The sequence below is a fragment of the Macrobrachium rosenbergii genome, chromosome 51 (genome assembly GCF_040412425.1).
Source record: "Macrobrachium rosenbergii isolate ZJJX-2024 chromosome 51, ASM4041242v1, whole genome shotgun sequence".
NCBI lineage: Eukaryota > Metazoa > Arthropoda > Malacostraca > Decapoda > Palaemonidae > Macrobrachium > Macrobrachium rosenbergii.
The window spans coordinates 40,235,070-40,257,382 of record NC_089791.1 but is presented as its reverse complement, the minus strand read 5'-3'; the positions used below and the strand labels follow the sequence as shown (position 1 = coordinate 40,257,382).

At 37.5% G+C, this 22,313-nt stretch overlaps 1 protein-coding gene across 1 annotated transcript; it reads left to right on the top strand.

Annotated features, from left to right (window-relative positions):
• Window positions 1-14,362: 14,362 nt before the first annotated feature.
• LOC136833340 (CD63 antigen-like) lies at window positions 14,363-19,095 on the top strand. The gene is made up of 5 exons (XM_067095342.1): window positions 14,363-15,345; window positions 17,205-17,393; window positions 17,668-17,841; window positions 18,061-18,309; window positions 18,517-19,095. The coding sequence occupies exons 1-5, from the start codon at window positions 15,295-15,297 to the stop codon at window positions 18,571-18,573; spliced, it is 720 nt and encodes a 239-aa protein (XP_066951443.1). The 5' UTR covers window positions 14,363-15,294; the 3' UTR covers window positions 18,574-19,095.
• Window positions 19,096-22,313: the final 3,218 nt, after the last annotated feature.

Sequence of the window (22,313 nt, the reverse complement as noted above, 5' to 3'; positions counted from 1 at the left end):
TTAGAAGAGGGTCTACTTCCTAGTATTATTATTCGAAATAAGAATAGATCTCTAAGGCACTTTCAAGTTTGTTTGATTTAAAATTATTATTATTATTATTATTATTATTATTATTATTATTATTATTATTATTATTATTATTATTATTTATTTAAATAAGCTTGACTCTTAAGGAACTTTCAAGTTTGTTTGATTTAAAACCATTATTATTATTATTATTATTATTATTATTATTATTATTATTATTAAAGAAGAACAAAAGAATAAAGAGAAAAGACTGGCCCCCATTTGGAAAATTTGACACGGCAGAAGAAAGCCCATATTTTTGTGTAATTATAAGTGAACTCCTCGATTTATCCCTTCAAATGAGAAAACAGTGAAACACCTTGAAAAAATGCAGAAAATCTGGAAGTGATTCACTTCGATAAACAGCAAAAGGAATGCCTTACATAATAATGAGACTGCTTGTTGGAAGGTTGGTTTGAATTAAACCTCTCCCGAGCCAGCGTGGTCCTTGACCTTTGTGTTTTGTATGGTAAGGTGCTGAGGGGCATAAGAGGCCTGATGCTGACCTCTGGACTTTTTCAACCAACAGACTGGAGGAGTATAGGATCTTGGATGTCTTATGATTATAATGATAACGAAGAATTTCAAAACAGCTGACCTATCCATTACTAGTCATCACTCAGGAAAAGTGACATTTGATTTATATATATATATATATATATATATATATATATATATATATATATATATATATATATATATACAGAATATATAAATATATTATATATGTATATATATAATATATATACATATTTGATTTATATAATCCTTTGTATATATATAATATATATATATATATATATATATGCATATCTGATTTATATATATATATATATATATATATATATATGTATATGTATATATAAAATATATATGTGTGTGTATGTGTTTATATATTTAATATATATATAAACATATATCTATTCTATCTATATATATATATACATATATATATATATACATATATATATATATATATATATATATATATATATAGAGAGAGAGAGAGAGAGAGAGAGAGAGAGAGAGAGAGAGAGAGAGAGAGAGAGAGAAACAATCGTGTACAGTATGTACATTAGCCTACCACTTACACGTTCTAATAAAATCCGGGATAGAAATAATGACATGAAGACTTTGACACCAATTACACAAATGTTTTTAAATACAACTCGACTGTAACATATAACTATTGTTAGGCAATCTGGCAGTCATGAAGGCCACACGGCTACCACACGGAACTATAAGAGCTCCCTAAAAATACTAAAGCCTTACAGATTACATGTACCTAAATATCTTCCATTTTCAGCAAGTTTGAATACATTAACATTTTCCTGGTGATCTTTATTCTCAAAAACAACAGATGTGGGAATATTAAATATTCCCCTTTTTAATTTTCTCAAAATAAAACTATTATGCCGACTTTGTCTGTCCGTCCGCACTTTTTTCTGTCCGCACTTTTTCTGTCCGCCCTCAGATCTTAAAAACCACTAAGGCTAGAGGGCTACAAATTGGTATGTTAATCATCCACCCTCCAATCATCAAACATACCAAATTGCAGCCCTCTAACCTCTGTACTTTTTTTATTTTATTTAAGTTTAAGTTAGCCATAATCGTGCTTCTGGCAACGATATAGGATAGGCCACCACCGGGCTGTGGTTGAAGTTTCATGGACCGCGGCTCATACAGCATTATATCGAGACCACAGAAAGATGGATCTATTTTCGGTGGCCTTGATTATACGCCGTAGCGGCTGTACAGAAAACTCGATTGTGCCGAAGAAACTCCGGCGCCTTTTTTACTTTTTATTTTATATTTTAAATCGGAGTTTTTGGCTGCGGGTAAGGCCTACTTTGCAAACATGTTTAGAAGTCTTCATCGCAGGTGACGAATCACCATTTTTTAATCGGTTAAATGACACAGAGTCCAGATGCAATCTGAGTGTTGATATCGAAAGTACTGAATTAGTATGTGTTATTTGTAACTCACATAAATAAGCACCCTAATTTAAGTATACCTTAGTTTAACCAGACCACTCAGCTGATTAACAGCTCTCCTAGAGCTGGCCCGAAGGATTAGACTCATTTTACGTGGCTAAGAACCAATTGGTTACCTAGCAACGGGACCTACAGCTTATTGTGGAATCCAAACCACATTATAGCGAGAAATGAATTTCTATCACCAGAAATAAATTCCTCTAATTCTTTACTGGCCGACCGGAGACTCGAACTGGGGCCTAGCAGAGTGCTAGCCGAGAACTCTACCGACTCGTCCAACGAAGAACTATTATTTACTAGGAAACTGTGTTCGAACTTCAAGCTTATGTTTGAAGAAATCCAGTCGATATAAACAGCATACATCGACAAGCTAAATATTATTTAACCAAAGCCCAGGAAAATGGCTGCCAAGCAATCGTTTCCATCAACATATTAACTACCGCAAAAGTGAGCCTATCATTTGCAATCGGGTCTTTACGTAGTCCATACACAAGCAAATTAACGTGCGCATGTTTGTATATGTAAAAAAAAGGGGGGGGGCTGCAATATCCAGTTTCTCTTACCCCTATGACCTTTACAGGCGGGAAATGAATGCCATAATTATCCAAATCATATTCCGGCAACACGATAACACAGCCCTCCCTAAAACCTCCAATCATCTCTCCTATTTCCGTCTTATCTCCTTTATATTCACAAAAACTATATTTTTTTCCATTATGAATATCTGAAAACTTTTGTATTCATTTCCATCCAAAAATTCAAACGCCTGTCTTTCCGTTTCCAATTTGCATCAAAAGCCTTTAATACCGTATTAATCCACCACGTAATAAAATTAGTCAGAAAGCAACGCTGTCATTCCAATCAACTAGCGGCTCTGAGCAAACGTGACATTTCATCGACATTAAACCAACAATTTACGCGGTATCTTGCTCAACACGATACAGGCTGACACTTGTTGACTACTGATGACAGGATGTGTGTTTCAGAAATACTTTCCCGATATCGCGCTGCTATCTACACTATTAGGAAACTAAAATATATATTGCAAAAGAACACACACACACACATATATATATATATACATGTATATAATATATGTAGTATATATATTTCAATTAGCATAAAAATCTATAAAAATACGCTTAATTCAATCAATCCAATGTTTCCACTTTTATATATATATATATATATATATATATATATATATATATATATATATATATATATATATATATATAATAATTTAATTTATTCACTCCAGTGATTTCACATAAAATATACCGGTAATGCAACAAACAAAATAAATAAATATAAATGGTAATTTTCTTCGAAATCAGCAATTTCGTGCTGGTCGAATTTATGAAATCTTCATTGTTCAACACCTGACTGACTGACTGATTGACTGACGGAATGACTGACTGACTGACTGGCTGACTGACTGACGGAATGACTGACTGACTGACTGACTGACGGAATGACTGACTGACTGACTGACTGGCTGACTGACTGATGGAATGACTGACTGACTGACTGACTGACTGACTGACGGAATGACTGACTGACTGACTGACTGACTGCTGGAATGACTGACTGACTGACTGATGGGATGACTGACTGACTGACTGACTGACTGACGGAATGACTGACGGAATGACTCAACCCCTGAATCAGAACAAGTATTTACATAAGAGCCGGTTAAATCATGCAGATCTTATCACGTGCTGTATACATGCGTCATGCACAATTATACTTATTTTGGGTCATACAGTAATGCAATGCTTCATTCATTACCAAAAAATTCCAAAAAACCAGATATGGAATCAAGGGAAGCATTATGACAGTTTATGGGTCCTTTGAGTAATGCTCAATACACTGCTACTGGGCCTCTTATATTCATAAAACATTTAATGAGGTAATTTTGAACATCCGATTCACAATACGAGGATAGTACATCAGACCAAATAAAACCAAGTAAAAAATGCGCCTTTTCTGTACAGCCGCTACAGCGTATAATCAAGGCCACTGAAAATAGATCTATCTTTCAGTGGTCTCAGACTCTCGGTAAAATGCTTTATGAGCCGCGGTCCATGAAACTTTAACCACGGCCCGGTGGTGGCCTATCCTATATTGTTGCCAGAAGCATGATTATGGCTACATTTTATCTTGAATAAAATAAAAACTACTGAGCCTAGAGGTCTGCAATTTGGCATGTTTGATGATTGGAGGGTGGATGATCAACATACCAATTTGCAGCCCTCTAGCCTCGGTAGTTTTTAAGATCTGAAGGCGGACAGAAAAATGCGGACAGAAAAAAGTGCGGACAGAAAGACAAAGCCGGTACAATAGTTTTCTTTTACAGAAAACTAAAAAGTAAACCAGAACAAAATAAATTTTTACCTTAAAAAACGAAAAGAAAAGCATTAAAAACGAATAAAGCAATAATTAAATATAATAATATGGTGTCATTTCCATTTTTCCGCTCACTAGCGTAAACTAAACTGGCCTTTATCTAACGAACAGAATAATGATCACAAGCTGAAATTCTAAAATGCCAGCAGTATGAATGCACAAAATCTCTTTTTAAGAGTAAAATACGATGAAAACTCAAGCCAAATGCCCTCATTATACATCACGGACCATCCAAAAATATCCATGACCTAAACCATTCAAATTGGTGAGGTGGTACCGACAAGTTGAGACAACGTCGTCCGCTTCGTTTTCTTTCGTGCAGCTGGCAGCTTTTGCTAGAATTCGGAGACAGAATTCTGTAAAATCATGTCTACGTTTGTTAAATTATATAACTCATTGGGCAAGTCCAAGTCTTGAGTTCAAAAGTTATTCTGATAACGAATAGAAGTACTTTTTTCGGAGGAGAGAAACCCGAATTCCCGTTTTTCGTTCTGGAATTTTCATACTGATCAGAAATGCATCACTGGCGATTTCAAATTCATTAACTATACCAAGGAAAATTGCATCAAGTCCTGTTATAACTCTCTCTCTCTCTCTCTCTCTCTCTCTCTCTCTCTCTCTCTCTCTCTCTCTCTCTCTCTCTCTCTCTCTCTCTCTTACACATACCTCTCTTACACATACACACAATTAACAAGAAGAGCCGGTATACAACTATTTGGCAACGTTTGACCCTAGGACGTACATTCCCAGATGCCTACTTCATGAGACTTGGAAACACCAGACATTCTCTCTCTCTCTCTCTCTCTCTCTCTCTCTCTCTCTCTCTCCTCTCTCTCTCTCTCTCTCTCTCCCGATGTGTGTATGTGTGTATGTGTGTGTGTGTGTCTGTGGTATGACCAATTCCGCAGACTAGATAGACGACCCTAATTAATCCCTGATCCTAATATTCAAACTGCTGCCGTTCTCCCTCGTATCCATTTCACTTGGGTAAGAGATTCCCAAACGGTGCCTTCTTTCTGTAGGTTGGTGAGACACCACCAGTGCAAACTTGCCGTGACCCGCATCAATTCCACGCTGGGTGACGCACTCCGAACAGGGACAAGACAAGGTGGCATCACGTACAACTAAGACATTCTAATCCAATTTAACATCATTGAGACAGATTTATTCGTACGTATCTTTAACAGGGCATGCCAGTGTAAGCATGCTCATTCCTAATAACGCTGATGCTTATTCTTAATGACAAGGATATTTCTCGTGAGTAATAAGGAATTTATATTCATTCTTGTCACTGACGACAGTTTCCTTTGAAACCAACGCCCTATAACAGCGATTTCATGATACAGTTCGAAATGGTCTTGAAAATCATCATCATCCTTTTCCATTAAAGATTTCCAATTATGGGATAATCTGTATGCATAAGCGGTATGACATCAGCTGTAAAAGACCCTAATTAAATCTCAAGGTAACTAAGAAAACTGAGTGGTTAGGAAACGGGGTTAACATCAATCTCTCATATTTTTTCTCTCGTGTCATTACTTTCAAGTCTATCTGGCCGGTTATCAATAATGTCCTGAACTAGGTTTCCTTTGGTAACACACGTCCTTTGGAAAGCCTTGTGAGAGATTTTACACACACACACACACACACACACGCATATATATATACTGTATATATATCAAATTCATTATGCTTCAGGAATAATTTACACCAGGGGAATTACAATTTGGTGAGTGCTTTTGGTCAGATATATAATACATATATATATATATATATATATATATATATATATATATATATATATATATATATATATATATATATATATATAATATACATACACACATTACATCATATTATTTCTTGTTAATGCTAACGCATAACATTGCATGACTTCGAATATCGTTCCCAATTTCGTGTTACGGAAAATCACGTAATAAAACACTGTTTTAGGAATGACGTCGCGTACTGAGATAATGTAAAAAAAAAAAAAAAAAATGGAGATCTCACGCAATGGTCAGTCTGTATTCTCGTTACCCCACAAGATCAACACTGCATTGTGGGAACTCACGCAATTGCAGAGCTTGAAAAACGAGAAAAAAAAAACGATTTTATTAAGGAATATCAACACAGCAGGATTCCATCATTCTCTTGATGTGGTACATAAAAACATGGTGGTTTCGATCACAGTAGGATTTTGGCTGTCTAAACAAAGTCCCGTTCAGGGAGTTATTCGAGGGTCTTCGTATCGCTTAAGTTCACGCGAGGAGAAGCACTCGGTGGGAGAGGCCTACCTAATTCTAAGTGCCATATGCTTGTAGCAAACAAAGGTCCTTACTCAAAGTTCGAATATACACATCAAAGGTCCTCACTCAAAGTTCGAATATTCACATCAAAGGTCCTTACTCAAAGTTCGAATATACACATCAAAGGTCCTTACTCAGAGTTCGAATATTCACATCAAAGGTCCTTACTCAAAGTTCGAATATACACATCAAAGGTCCTTACTCAAAGTTAGAATATAAACATCAAAGGTGGAATATACACATCAAAGGTCCTTGCTCAGAGTTCGAATATTCACATCAAAGGTCCTTACTCAAAGTTAGAATATAAACATCAAAGTTCGAATATACACATCAAAGGTCCTTACTCAAAGTTCGAATATACACATCAAAGGTCCTTACTCAGAGTTCGAATATTCACATCAAAGGTCCTTACTCAAAGTTCGAATATACACATCAAAGGTCCTTACTCAAAGTTCGAACATTCACATCAAAGGCCCTTACTCAAAGTTCGAATATACACATCAGAGGTCCTTACTCAAAGTTCGAATATACACATCAAAGGTCCTTACTCAGAGTTCGAATATTCACATCAAAGGTCCTTACTCAAAGTTCGAATATACACATCAAAGGTCCTTACTCAAAGTTAGAATATAAACATCAAAGGTCGAATATACACATCAAAGGTCCTTACTCAGAGTTCGAATATTCACATCAAAGGTCCTTACTCAAAGTTAGAATATAAACATCAAAGGTCCTTACTAAAAGTTAGAATATAAACATCAAAGGTCGAATATACACATCAAAGGTCCTTACTCAGAGTTCGAATATTCACATCAAAGGTCCTTACTCAAAGTTAGAATATAAACATCAAAGGTCGAATATACACATCAAAGGTCCTTACTCAAAGTTAGAATATACACATCAAAGGTCCTTACTCAGAGTTCGAATATGCACATCAAAGGTCCTTAATCAAAGTTCGAATATACACATCAAAGGTCCTTACTCAAAGTTCGAATATACACATCAAAGGTCCTTACTCAGAGTTCGAATATTCGCATGAAAGGTCCTTACTCAAAGTTCGAATATGCACATCAAAGGTCCTTACTCAGAGTTCGAATATACACATCAAAGGTCCTCACTCAAAGTTCGAATATGCACAGCAAAGGTCCTTACTCAAAGTTAGAATATACACATCAACGGTCCTTACTCAAAGTTCGAACATTCACATCAAAGGCCCTTACTCAAAGGTCGAATATACACATCAGAGGTCCTTACTCAAAGTTCGAATATACACATCAAAGGTCCTTACTCAGAGTTCGAATATTCACATGAAAGGTCCTTACTCAAAGTTCGAATATCCACATCAAAGCTCCTTACTCAGAGTTCGAATATACACATCAAAGGTCCTCACTCAAAGTTCGAATATTCACATCAAAGGTCCTTACTCAAAGTTAGAATATAAACATCAAAGGTCCTTACTCGAAGTTCATAATACTATTTGAACGAATAAATGAATGAACGATTGGCTTCACAGAGCACTGCTACTCAAGATGCGAGCGCAAATTGGTCACCGAAAGATTACTGAATGCCTGTCAACTTCAAACAATGGCCGTCGGCCAGCGCGCCTAGACCAGGTTTATGGAGACTGCAGGTAGCTGTCATTGGGCTATCCAAGTGGAGTAAAAGCATCTACTTCTTCAGATGCAAGTTAAATCTGGACAGCTGAAGACTGGGTGGGGCACTGTTGGCTTTGTCGGACAGCTCTATAACAGTGTTTCTGCGCGGCGTATGGATGCATGAGCAATACACTACGAAAATTCAAAAAACCTATCGAAATCAGAACACATGTGAAATCTTTGTATTCTTAGTTTTTTTTTTATACTAGTTGATGATAGCATCAGTTCATCGGCCCACACACGAAGCTGCATGGAGGCTACATACCTTCTTGTCTGTGCTTAGCAGTTTGTTTTCACACAGGATGTATAATTATTTAATGAAATTCTAAGATGAGCAGGTAATCCGATTGAAAAAAAACAGCTGTCATACGCAGATGCTTAATTTATTTCGATGCGTATTTGCGGAAGAATTCACTGGATTCATGATGGATGCCAACCCAGGTTTTTATTTTTTTATTAGGACTATAACTCTCATCAACTTAGGAGAGGCTAGTTCGATTTTAACATTATAATTTTTTTAACGCTGGAGGAGGCATGTACTCACTAAATGCTTTCTCCGTAACTTTTTTTTTTTTTGAAAGGCGTAAAAATCATGCCTAACAAAGCCTTAATAATAGTGACTTAGTTCTGTGACCACGTCAGAATCTAAAATACACTCTATAGGAACAATAACCTCTAAAAAAAATAGACACAGAGGCTAACTACAACAGCAACTTTCCCTCCAGGAAAAGACCCTTTGCAAAAGGTTTGCCGAAGTTGGCTTTCGTCTTATTAACTCGTAAGTATTTGGTAAAAAAAAAAATGCCAATATCGTAAAAAAACAATAAATCGTGGAGGAAAAAAAAATACTCTCATACATGAGACATTAATTACACGTCGCTCGCTTCCTTCAATCAAAGTTGTGATACGTAGGACTTGATCATTCTCCCCTGCATTACGAGAATAAGACACTTGACACTCGGAACCCCCTACTCAAGCCCCGGCCTTCTGCAGGCTTTTCTATTTCGGTCTTTCTCTCTTGACTCAGAGCTGATATATCGTCATCCGGACTGAAGTCTGCCTTATAATTCACAGCACCGTTAATTCTTACTCGATACATGCGTCTCCGGCTATAATTCATTGGAACACCTTCAACTCTCATTCGCCGCTGTACAAATTCATCACCAGCAAGTCCTAAGAATACAAATTCAGTTCAGAAATTCATCCGCGCTTCGGATGCTCTTGACCTCTGCCTTCAGAGAGAGAGAGAGAGAGAGAGAGAGAGAGAGAGAGAGAGAGAGAGAGAGAGAGACTTCAGGGAAGTTGCAACGGTTGTTCACCCATGAGAGAGAGAGAGAGAGAGAGAGAGAGAGAGAGAGAGAGAGAGAGAGAGACTTCAAGGAATCTTCAATGGTTGCTCATCCCTTACAGCATGTTGCGTATACGCTGCGTTATTATCACAACTTCGACAACTTTTACCATTTTATACGCTTGCGCAGATGTTTCATCAGCAGTGTGTGTCGGCTCTCAGCAAGCACGGCGCTGATAATCTCTATTCTGCTTGCATTCTCTCACTTCCTGTATGTTAAGGGGGCCCCCCCCCTTTTTTTTTACGCTTTTCTTCCACAGCTTTCAAATCATGCATACACCATTTTCACCAAACCACCTCAGTAAATCGTGTTATGTGAAAAATTCTTGACTTCTTACTTCGCACTTACTGCACAGACAGTTCATCATCAATTGCACCCACCTGGTTCTTAGCCACGTAAAATAAATCTAATCCTTCGGGCCAGCCCTCTCTAGGAGAGCTGTTAATCAGCTCAGAGGTCTGGTTAAACTAGAGTAAGATATACTTAACTTTTTTGCACCCACCTTCCCTCTCTTTCTTTTTCCACTGGAACCAACATTAACAGGTCACTTCCATGAAGAAGAGCTGTTTCTACAATCGCTTCATACGTACTCGTCTTTTCTTTCACGGATTGACTGATTTACGAAAATTCAGCTGCAGAGCCAAGTACTGGGACACTTTCAGGCATTCAGTGCTACAGACAGTAAAAAAAAATAACAAAAATTTTAAAAAAGTTGGAGTGGCTGGACAGCAAGATCGAAGAAAGGAAGCGGAATGTGGGTAAAGAGATTAGCTAAAATGTTCGTGCTGCTAGGCCTTAAAGGAACACTGCAAACAGCCTTTAGTAATGCCTACTGTGGACCACGTGAGGTGCACTGGTGGAACTATACCCCTACGGGATTTCCTTCCATGGAAAGCCCTTTTCAACTTTCATCAACACTATTACGCGGCTCCTCACTTGTAATGCCTTTCTATTATTAAAACTTTTTTTTTCTTCCACACATTTTTCATGCATGACATCTGTCTCCTTTATCATATAACATCAGTTTATTTCTTTGCTTTAGCCGAATATTCAGCCATGTGAATTCCTATTTTCACTCCCAGCATTTTCTTTCGTTCGCACACGGTTTCCTACTGCTCTTTCTTCTATTTAGCCTCACTCTGAACTTTTTACGAATGAAGATCTAATAATACAATAGAATTTGGTTGGAGGTTGTGGTTCAGATGAAGGTGGCTTATGGTAGCACGGGCCCTTCACAATGTGTGATAAAGCATTATTATTATTATTATTTAGAAGATGAACCCTATTCATAAGGAAACACCCCACATGGGCCAATGACTTGAAATTCAAGCTTCTAAAGAATAAGGTGTTCAATAGAAAGAAGCAACAGAAGGTAAGGGGAAATACAGAGTGCAGAAATCGCTTATTAAAAATGGGAAAAATAGATTACCAAATTAATAAATAAATAGATAAAAATGTAAGGATATTATCAAAACACAAAGAGTGGGATAAGACGTTTGCTGTGGACCTCTGGACTCTGCCCAAGCAACAGATACGTTTCTGCCTATAAAAACCTCGTCCTCTTATCAACATATTGAAGTTTCAGTTGCATCAAACATTTCTTTGAGAATTTACATAGTGCAGCTGGCCGAATATACTTAACAAAAAAAAAGCGTTGTTTGCATGCCACACGTTCTAGAGTCCATCTCAATATGAAAGCTATGAAGTGGGCTTTAGTCATCAAAATGCTAAATTAAATCGCTAGGGTGTGGCCAGGTTGAAAAAGCAGCCCAGGTACATCTACTAGCTATTTAAATTGTTCCCTTAACGTAATACCTTGTTTATGGTTTTACCTGCGACCTGTCTTCCTCTGAAGTTCCTCATTGGACGGGTGGGCATCGTTCTCAGCTAGCACTCTGCTGGCCCCGCGTTCGATTCTCCGACCGGCCAATGAAGAATTAGAGGAATTTATTTCTGGTGACAGAAATTAATTTCTCGCTATAATGTGGTTCGGATTCCACAATAAGCTGTAGGTCCCGTTGCTAGGTAAATAATTGGTTCTTAGCCAAGTAAAATGAATCTAATTCTTTGGGCCAGCCCTAGGAGAGCTGTTAATCAGCTCAGTGGTCTGGTTAAACTAAGGTATACTTAACTTTTTGTCATCAACCATATTTCGTTGTCCTAAGAGATGGCGTTAAAGATATTTGTTTTTCTTTCTCTCATTGCAATGCTTCTTGGGAATAATAATAATAATAATAATAATAATAATAATAATAATAATAATAATAATAATAATAATAATGTGTTCGAACATGCAAGCAGAAAAATAGTCAAGTTTTACGTTTGAATGTGTTCAGGAACAACTTTTCTTTCTAGCAATATCATTATCTACTTTCACTTTGGCAGTTATTTATTGTTGACAGAATAACATTTTCCCAATTCCTCTTTTTTTATATTTACAATTTCGACGAATAGACATTTCAGAACTCTGGTAGCTTCAGCTGTTCAGGCGATGGTCTTTGCAATACCAATTATGGGACCTCCTTGTTGCTTCTCTAAAATGAAGTATTTTAAAATTTTATAAACTATTCCCTTTGTTTATAGGTCGGCCATCTCCGTGGAATGAATCAGATTAAGCAGACTTCGGGCTCTTGCCCAAAAGCAAAACACAAGTGAGGTTTGGGCCTGAAAGGGGATGGCTTGGACCAGAGAACTCCTTTTGTTTGGACCTTGGGGGATAAGACGCCTGGTGTGGACCTCTGGGTGGTGAGGCCGTTTCAATTATAGCTCCCCTGATACGGATGCCACTCCCTGCGTCTTATCATCCATAGGACTGAATCAAAGGAAATTGATTCGATCAGCGGCCACCCCCCCTTCCCCCGTCATTACTTCTTACCTGGACCCTCCTCCTCTGCCAAGATGCTATCGCTGTCTCTTTTCTGTAGTTATCGTATTTCAATTATACATACATCCATACAAGAGAGAGAGAGAGAGAGAGAGAGAGAGAGAGAATTCAGTTCCAAGGGAAAACGAACACGAGAAAGAAGCAAAGAGCGAAAGTCACCGCGGGTAACCAACAAACCATCTTGACCTTCAACGGAGGACTCCTGAAGAAACTTAGGTGGTGCAACCACCCGACAAGAACGAGCGATTTGAAGGGAAATGAACAAATAAATAAACAGTAAACATTTATGCGTGTACGTTTTACAGACTACAGATTTTGCGTCTATAAATAAATCCCATGTAATCGTCACGAGAGCATGAGCAAGGCGAGGGATGAATTCTGCTGACGTCACTGAATACGGAGGTGGGTAAAGATATGAAGACCAGAGTCATGGCCACGCCACAATGGTTGCTTCGGTTGCCAGTTACTTGATATTGATTTAGGATCACGGCGCTTCATTTGACAGTTTGAAAATTTCCATGAAACTCTTCATTATAAAACATGATATCTTCCAAGTTATGAAAAGAGCAAGATCTGCCAGTTTCACATTACAAGTATACGAGGAATATCTACATTGCAAAGCACGAGATTGCCACAGCCTACGTCATAGCCTATTCTTGACGTCATAGAGGCTTCTCGCCTCCTCCCATTGGGCAGGGCACCTCTGACGTCAAAGAATGAGAAAGCCACTCACTCCTTGAAACTGGACGTTTCCTAAAAAATCAAGATTAAGAGGAAAGATCTCTGGCTACGGGGCATTGCTCAATACCGGAACTCAATGACGATAATCTTTCTTTTATAGATCAATGAATCACGGAGATTTGGAAACGTCTCGATTCCGATAGGCGGAAAATAATAAGAATTATGTCACTTTTGCTAATAACTTCATAACACAACAGCAAAAATGGACGAAAAACAATACTAATAATTTCTAAACTGAGGAAAACATAATAACATCTTTCCCTTCCCGATGGGAACACGGACCTTCCAAAATCAAACCATCGATTTCAGAGCTCAAAGCAAGACTGCATTAATGTTTAAAATGCAATATGCCTAATAATGAGAAATTCAATTATTCTCCCAGTCGCGTTGGAAATGCAGAACTTTTTAATGCGTATAACCGGGGCAAGTGTTAAAAATCACGTGCCTCAAAAGATAGAGCAAGTGTAACCTGGTCGTTCAACTCTCAGTTTTGCTGGACGACGAACCTTCTCATTTGTGACTGTAGAAAAATACAAGCAGTGCTCAGCACCGGATGCTAATTATAATTATCCTCTTGAGACGAAAAATAGCATAAAGCAAAGGTTGTCGGAACTGTACAGAGAGAGAGAGAGAGAGAGAGAGAGAGAGAGAGAGAGAGAGAGACTAGCCACAGATCACGATATGTTTATTTTCAAAATCTTCTAAAACTACAATTAAAGTTAGTTCATATCTCGACTAAACTCACTTTTGGTATCCAACCAAATCACTCACTCCATATCAAATAATCTCGTTCCCAGGGAAAATTAAAAACGAATAACTTTCAATTCCGTCCGTTTAGATTCATGTTTACGATGTTCAACAAATATAACCGCAAAGATATTACGTCATACATTTCAGACAAAGAAAATATTCCTGATAATTATACATACGCACAGTTTTTTTTTTTTTTCGTTTACAGAAACTAGGAGTGTTCTGCCGCCGTATAGGATAAGGCTGAGTCATAACCACTATCTCTAACATATTTCGTGTTTTCGTTCGATTTCATTTTACACCGCTCAACCGACATCCTATTTATACCACATAAACCACCACAGACGAAATCAAAGAAATATTAATATTCAAGGAAATGCAGTAAATACAACTGCGATCAAAGACACACAACAAAGGAAAACTCGAACTTAAAACAAGTATTTGCGAAAATAAATATCACCCCTGAACGAAAAATTGAGGTAAATTGAGGAAAGCTGCGACTCGAAAGGTGATGATGCTGGTCACATGACACAAGTGTTTGTCGAAGTATATATATTCCGACATCCAGAACCGCCACAAACATACGACCTACCTCAGCCCGTCGTTCATTTGTCAACGGCGGTGAATACTGAAGCGCCAATTCTCTAAACTATAATATTAAAGACACCGGACCTTTTACGAACGATTTAGAGTGCAAAACGATACCTTAAATTAAGTTTTCATTCAGTGATATATTCAAGTGAATTCTTCTTCAAGACAACCAGTGGTTGTTTGGGAACAGAAAAATAATCGCAGTGTGTTTTTATTATTAAGAGGGGAGGGAATAAGAAACTAGACCATTAACCGGCAACCTTTAAAATAACTATTCGCAATTCAGAAGTTCCGTTTTTTCCTACCGAACGACCTGCCCACGACGAAAAGCAACACGTTGCCGAAGTTCGGAATTCCCCGTTCGGAACAGTTCACTTGACTTCGCTCACGTCGTCCACGACAGACAGACAACCGAGAGAGACGTCAGACCAGAGAGATCCTGAACCAGTGCGCACTCAGATCTCGTGGAGGATACACCGCGGCAAGTTATATTCGCCTGACGAAACGAAAGTTCCTTTGATTCTGTACCTTTAAAAGACACTTTTCAAGATGGGGTGTTGTAACAAATTCGCCTTGTTTGTCATCAATTTCCTAGTGTTTGTGAGTATCGAAGGTCTCTGTTGGATGTGAAAGTTTTTTCTTTTTTTCCTTTTGTGAACATGGAGATCGTTTTACCCTCCGTCCTATGCTGTGAATCTCGCCATATTGCTATATCATTGGAGTGTTACACTCTTTGGTCAGTGTTAAAGCCTTGGGTTCCCGTTAACAAGGCTGTAATTGTGTTAAATTAACTGAACTGCAAAGACTGTGTTAAGTAAGTGATGTCAGTGTTAAAAATGGCCTCTACAAAGTTATAGGCCTACCATACGCCATTTGACACGGGTTTTCCGATTTTGAAATATAACGTCTTGGATGTTTGTTTTATTTTTAATGTTTATTGAAAACGAAACGTTTTTACCGATTTAATTATAAAGGATAAAATATGTACGAATGCTTAGGTCAAGTTTGATGGTAGATGAAAATCTGCGGGTCTCAATATGATGTTATCACATGGGACTAAGCCAGCCCAGATACGCACAAGAGCGTAATTTTGGACCTAAAAATGTTGTTTTGAATTGCCGGAAATAAGTAAAAAGGCTTAGGAATTTAATTTTATAAGCATCTCGAGAAGAGCTAATTTCTCTCCTTCAATGAGACTACGCCTAATGTGAGAATTTGCTATCAGTTCGTTCCTTATTTTATTTTTTTTCCTTTGAACTCTAGGAAATTGAATTCCCGCACCTGTCTTAGGCGTTGTAAGAAATTGTCTTTCCGTGCCCTTTTCCTTTTTGATTTTCGTCATCAAAATATAACTAGGCCAAACTGGAATCGGTAACCCAGAGGATTTTAAGCCTAGCTCATGAATCCCCATTCTCAAATACTGAACCAGTTACAGGGTGATTGCCTTGTATTATTCCAGAGACTGTAGTGAAGATATCCTGTAAAAAATAGACTAAAACATTAACATTTTTTATACAACCAGCTTTGTGTTAATTTGTCAAAAGAGGTGCAGTTTAAAATAAAAATTTAACCGAAATATCCTTTAAACTTCAAAAATTTAGTTGGAAATATACTTCTATATACGGTACACCGTAACACTGCACCACCCACTTCCTGCTGTTGTGAATACTAATTATTTAAATGATAATGAAAAAAAAAATATCTTACACCCTTACGATTGTTCGCAGTTCAGCCCTTGACTGAATTTGAAAAAAAAAATTAATCGAATATACACAACTGTAAACCGGATACACCCAGGTTGCTCTTCAGGTCAAATCTTTTTTATATGTAGTGGCTTGGTCAGAATCTGGTTGTGGGCAGTTTGCCTAGTGGAAATTACCCAAACTAGTTTTATAATTGTGATGTTCGCAAGTTATATAAAATTATAAATATGTATGTCAGCAGTTACTCGAATATGAGAACGTAGACTCAAGTAGCATCCATGCTCAACATTTGTTGCAGAAACTACTGCAGTGTTTAAATGTAACCTAAGCTTTTCAGAAAGTTAAAAATTTTCATGGTATTAAATTCTACATACCTACATTATTTATTTTGATAAAACGGTACTTATGTGCATAATTAAAAGATTTGTATTATTATTACGGTAGCACCTTTACCTCAACTGTTATCGCAATACGACATTGGTAAAACCTATTCAATTTTCCTTGTCTTGGTATATCAGTTTGCCACAGTAGAGCTTAAAATAGTGTAATCTGCACCAAAACTTGCTAGAACGAAGCACAGAATTTGCCCACGTCTCTTCCTGAGGTGACAACTGTGTACATGAATTAGTTTCATAGGAAATATGTTGAGGTAAAACTCACAATGAGCAAATTTTCATTAAAAAAAGGTGGCCCCATGATTTCTAGTTTTGTATGAATTGTATGGAATGTTAATTTTGTGTCAATTTCGATTCACAGGGTATTGGGGTTGCAGTTGTAGTACTAGCATCCTTGGTCATCTCCAAGGATAATGTATATGGAGCCCTCCTGCAACAAGGCGTTCTTTCTTTGCCCATCATAATTCTCATCGCCGGACTCCTCATCCTCCTTATCGGGTTCTTGGGATGCTGTGGTGCCCTGAAGGAGAACTCATGCATGCTCAAGACAGTAAGTTCTGTTTTTACTTCAAGATCTTAAAAGCATGTATGCGAGTCTAAAATTTGTTGGGCGTACTGTAAGCCCAAAATTGGTTTGATCTTTGGACCTGCAATAATTACAAAGTTTTAGGTTATTACTAACAGAATCTCGTGTACACTTTTTCACTACAAATCATCATTTCCCACTCCCCAAAAAATTCAGAGGGGATTCTGCAATTTAGTAAATGTGTATTAAGACGCTTCCTTTCCATAAGCTTGTTATTAATTCAATTTCCTTTCCACAGTATGCTGCCATAGTTTTAATCCTTCTGATAGCAGAGGTCGTCCTTGGCATCCTGATTCTTGTCTACACAAACCAAGCCGAAAACGTCATTAAGGATGGAATGGGCGAAATTTTCGAGCAGTACGGCAATGGAGACAAGGCTCTGAAGGAATCCCTTGATCACGCTCAACATGATGTAAGTGTAATGTTGCTATTAGAACAATATGTGACGTCAAAGTTCCTAATACATTCAGGGAATAAGCCGTATGATTAGGTTTAACGAGGTGGTGTGAATGCAGTCACTGCACCTACCCCATGCAGAACCCTTGTAACAATTTCCGAACGAGACATATTCAAACTTGCTCTTCAATCTGTCAGTGAACTTATCTATTTTTTTTTTTCCTTTGTAATACAGCTGAAGTGCTGCGGCGTTAACAACTACACTGATTGGAGTGACTACCCTTACGGCCAACGCACGGGTGGTGTAGCTGATGGATGTTGTAAAGTTATGTCAGAAGGCTGTGGTAATGGGATCTTCAACAAACCTTTAAGTGAAATTGACCAACTTATCCACACCCAGGGTTGTTACGATGCCATTAAAGACGACATCCAAGGAGTCGCCATTGGTCTCGGGGTTGTTTGCATTGCTCTTGCGCTTGTGCAGGTAGGAAGAGTTTGGGGTTGCTAACTGTTAAAATCACTGCAAATGGTTTTTGTTTCAGTACTGTGTATTGGCCCCCAGAAGATTTGGCTTCATGTTCGGTAATATAAATCTGAAATGAAATATTGGTAAAGTAGTACCGAAATCAAGGTAAAAACTGACATAAAAACGTTAATCATTTTCTCACGTTTCTTTCGTTTTCTTTTCCAGCTCCTGAGCATCAGCTGTGCTTGCGGCATCGCAAACAAATCTAGCCATTACGCATAAGTGGCTAGTATATGCTGTTGGTAATGTCTATATTTGTTCTTCAGAGGAACAATGAAAGTGGGTATTTTTTAAGTACGGAAATGTGGCATGATTTTTTTTTTTTTTTTATGAAGGGAGTATTCAGATTTATCACATTGCCTTCAGTGCAGGGGTTATATTTTAAGTATGGTTAAGTACGGAAATGTGACATGGGTATATTATTTTTTAATATAAAGGCAGTAGTATTCAGATTTATCACATTGCCTTCTGTGCACAAAATGCTGCTTCTTGAGCAGTTCAGCAATGCTACCACTTTACATGTAAATACTGTTACGGAACGGTAGAAGATCGTAAGCATTTTGGTTTGACAAATAAAGACTATTTTCTTAATGAAGTAGCTACCTGTTAACCTAGTCGTTTATACTGTATAGCGTTTCTCTAATATATTACATCATACGTCCATTCCATGATCTTTTTCTTTGGAGAAAATAACCGAAATTACCCTTATGGTTTGCGAGGTGTATTAAATTTGTTTTTTTTAAAGTTCTGTTTCCTTTAACCTTTACTTTTTTTTTTTTTTTACTGCGAATGTATTCACACTGATTTATAGCTACAGTCAGACATGAATATATGGCTAACAGCTACATTAACTTTTACTTGATCAGCATCGTTAACGGAACTGTACTTTGAAATATGCCACATCTCTTGTCTGCTTACGTATGAAAATCATTTCAACAATTACAGGTTTTCAACACCAAGTCCACGACATGTTTATCTTATGAATATTTAACGCTGATAGCTCCTGAACTACTGGTGTCAGAAATTTGTACAATGAATAATTACTAACAAATCCTTATGATTTAAATCTAAAAATATTTAAGAGGTTAAGTAAATCAATGCATTGATCAACAATTAAATGTTGATTTTCACTAGCATCTTTACAGACAAAATCTGCGTGTCAGAAACATTAAATACGCAATCATTCGTACACTGTGACACCTGGAGGCTTTTAAACAGTTATTCCATTCTAAAATTGAATGTTAAAATGTCACAGCCTTGCAAATGAAGGTGATATTTAAAAACACTAACAATTCATGAAACCACCTGATAGGACGTTCAATGTCCAAGCACTAACAATTCATGAAACCACCTGATAGGACGCTTGATGTCCAATGTCCAAAAATATAATCATCCGTTCCTAAGAAACAGGATGCAAAGGTTACAAGAACTGATGGTTCTCTTTTTCCGATCCGCTGGAACATATCAACTAATCAAAATTTTGTGGGGAAAAAATACATTTAAGGGAAACGAATAAAACCAAATCACACAGTCAAAAGCAATGACAGATTGAACATCTTCCATAATTTGGTCTTGATGCTTCAACAGAACCGCCGAAACGGGACTGTTCGGTAAAACCTGCCTAGCCTATTTAATATAATTGCGCGATTGCCGAGAGAACTGGCACATTTCCCTATACCCTAGCGAATAGGGATATCTCCATCGATCTAAAGGAACGGTTATTTTTCCATCAATCCTACACATCCGTTATTTATCGACATAAGACCGAAAATGAGGGTGACCTCCAAAGCTAAAGTTGAACGACCCAAGATATTATCACCGGATGACATACGATGAAAAATGCCGGATGCGTCAACAACTCAACGAATCGCTTGGGGGAAACTCCGCTGTGTTCCTACTCATTATGATTGCTCACTTGTACAGGTAATACCTTGGTTTGTATCCGCCCTGCGAGAAAAACCTTGTGATGTAATACCAATGGACATACCCAATGTGTACATTTTCACTATTCAACGGCATCTACAAATTTAAAAAGAAAACTATTGATACACGGAAGCAGAAATACAAGAAAAAACTACAGCCAATGATTACACAAAGGTACTGAATTCACAGATAATGTCATTAAGCTATAATTTTTCCCTTCATAATTTTCATGGCTGTGTTTTTTGCTTCTATAAAATTAATTATAGTGAAAGACTATTTCTGTGTCGTTCTGTTGATGAATCAATCTCTCTCTCTCTCTCTCTCTCTCTCTCTCTCTCTCTCTCTCTCTCTCTCTCTCTCTCTCTCTCTCTCTCTCTCTCTCTCGTTAATTCCTCTTTTCTAAACCTAGACAGAACAAGCAAAGGCAATGCTGAAATGAACATGATATATCACCCCATGACACCAGATGGAAGCTACCCAGTTCAAATTTATTTTTAATGACCTCTGCATACTCACTTCATGAATTTCCTTAGGTTTCTCAGTCTTCAAGATATATTTAGATTTATTTCAACCGTTCTCCAGAAGTAGGTCACAGTAGAAGGTATATAGTCCGTGAACCTCACGTGGCCTGTAGGCGATACTCGAGTTTAATTGCAGCTCCCCTTCGGGCCCTAACTGCACTCACTTTTAACTTTTTACTTTACCTCCATTCCATTTCCTTTTTTTTTTTTTATCTTGCTGTCCAACTAACCCAACCATTTCTTTTTCGAAAGTGCCTCAGTGCACGGCTTTATAGCCGAATTTTCAAAATAAAATCGAGGTAAAGGACAAACTGCAAATTGCCACCATACAGCGATTTCATCTGCTAATCCTCTATGTGGAAAAATTCAGTAAAGATAAGAACTAGTCTAATGGCGTTACTCAATAAAGATACAGAACGAGTACCAATGGCGCTATTCAATAAGCTACGGAACTGGTTCTCATGGCGCTATTCAATAAAGACAGAGCTAGGTCTAATGGCACTATTCAGTAGATACAGAACTAGTTCTAAGGCACTATTCAATAAAGATACAGAACTGGTTCTAATGGCGCTTTTCAATAAAGATACAGAACTAGTTCTGGCGCTATGTTGAAATTGAGATAATGTCTAATGAATACATTAACGTCCTTGAAATAGCTAAATACGCAATGCTATCTACGATACAGGCAATAAATATTTAAATCAGTGATGAAATTAACGACCTTGCCAAGCCAGTAAGGAATCCAGTCGATTATGGTAGGTTGCAGCCACGGTAGGGAAGGGCATAAGGCAATAAAAAAAAAAAATACAGAAAATCGGAAGATTAACACAACCTCTATGGATGAGAGTTCGGTAAAAAAAAAAAATAAGTAAATAAAAAACTGTATGGCCTAAAATACTGCAACTAAGTTCATTCTGGCAGCAGAGATGCATTTTACTACCAGGCAAACTTAACCACAGTGCTCTTTTCAAACCACCCAAAACTTAATCGTCTTCGGTTTAAATTGAAACAGCACCCACTTGAGACGTTGCCACTTCTTCCTAATCTCATTCATTTGCCTTCACTAGACGGTGCCACATCTGCCTGTCAGATGCAAAAGAAAGGCTGAGAAGCTTCAAGCTCTTGAGTCAAGGTGTATCTGTCCTGAATTCCACATCATGGAAGTTTCTTCACGACACCTTGTAAATGCCCAAGCCCCTGAAGTGATTTATGACGGAAAAGAAAATCGTCTATTATCCAGAGCTCTGACAATGCTATGCAATATACTACTGAAGCATCTAAGTCGTCCAGAACCTGAAATTCCTGTTTTCCAAAACAAGAAAGGAAAAAGATCAAAGACTGCCACAAATACTGATGAATTTGATTATTTTGTCTTGAGACGAACGGTGTTATGCAAAAAAAGGATATTACGACTCTCGACAGTCTATGCCTAAATGCTGAAAGGGAATATTGGATTCCCTGGTTGCAAGGAATCGTTGCCAAAACTCCTCAGTGAAATTGGATTCAGATGTGGAAAAG

Excerpts from the sequence above, each read along its gene's own strand:
- LOC136833340 (XM_067095342.1), top strand. The coding sequence starts at position 15,295 with ATGGGGTGTTGTAACAAATTCGCCTTGTTTGTCATCAATTTCCTAGTG. Across the intron at positions 15,346-17,204 it reads TCATCAATTTCCTAGTGTTT|GGTATTGGGGTTGCAGTTGT; the intron begins GTGAGTATCGAA and ends TTCGATTCACAG. Across the intron at positions 17,842-18,060 it reads TTGATCACGCTCAACATGAT|CTGAAGTGCTGCGGCGTTAA; the intron begins GTAAGTGTAATG and ends TTTGTAATACAG.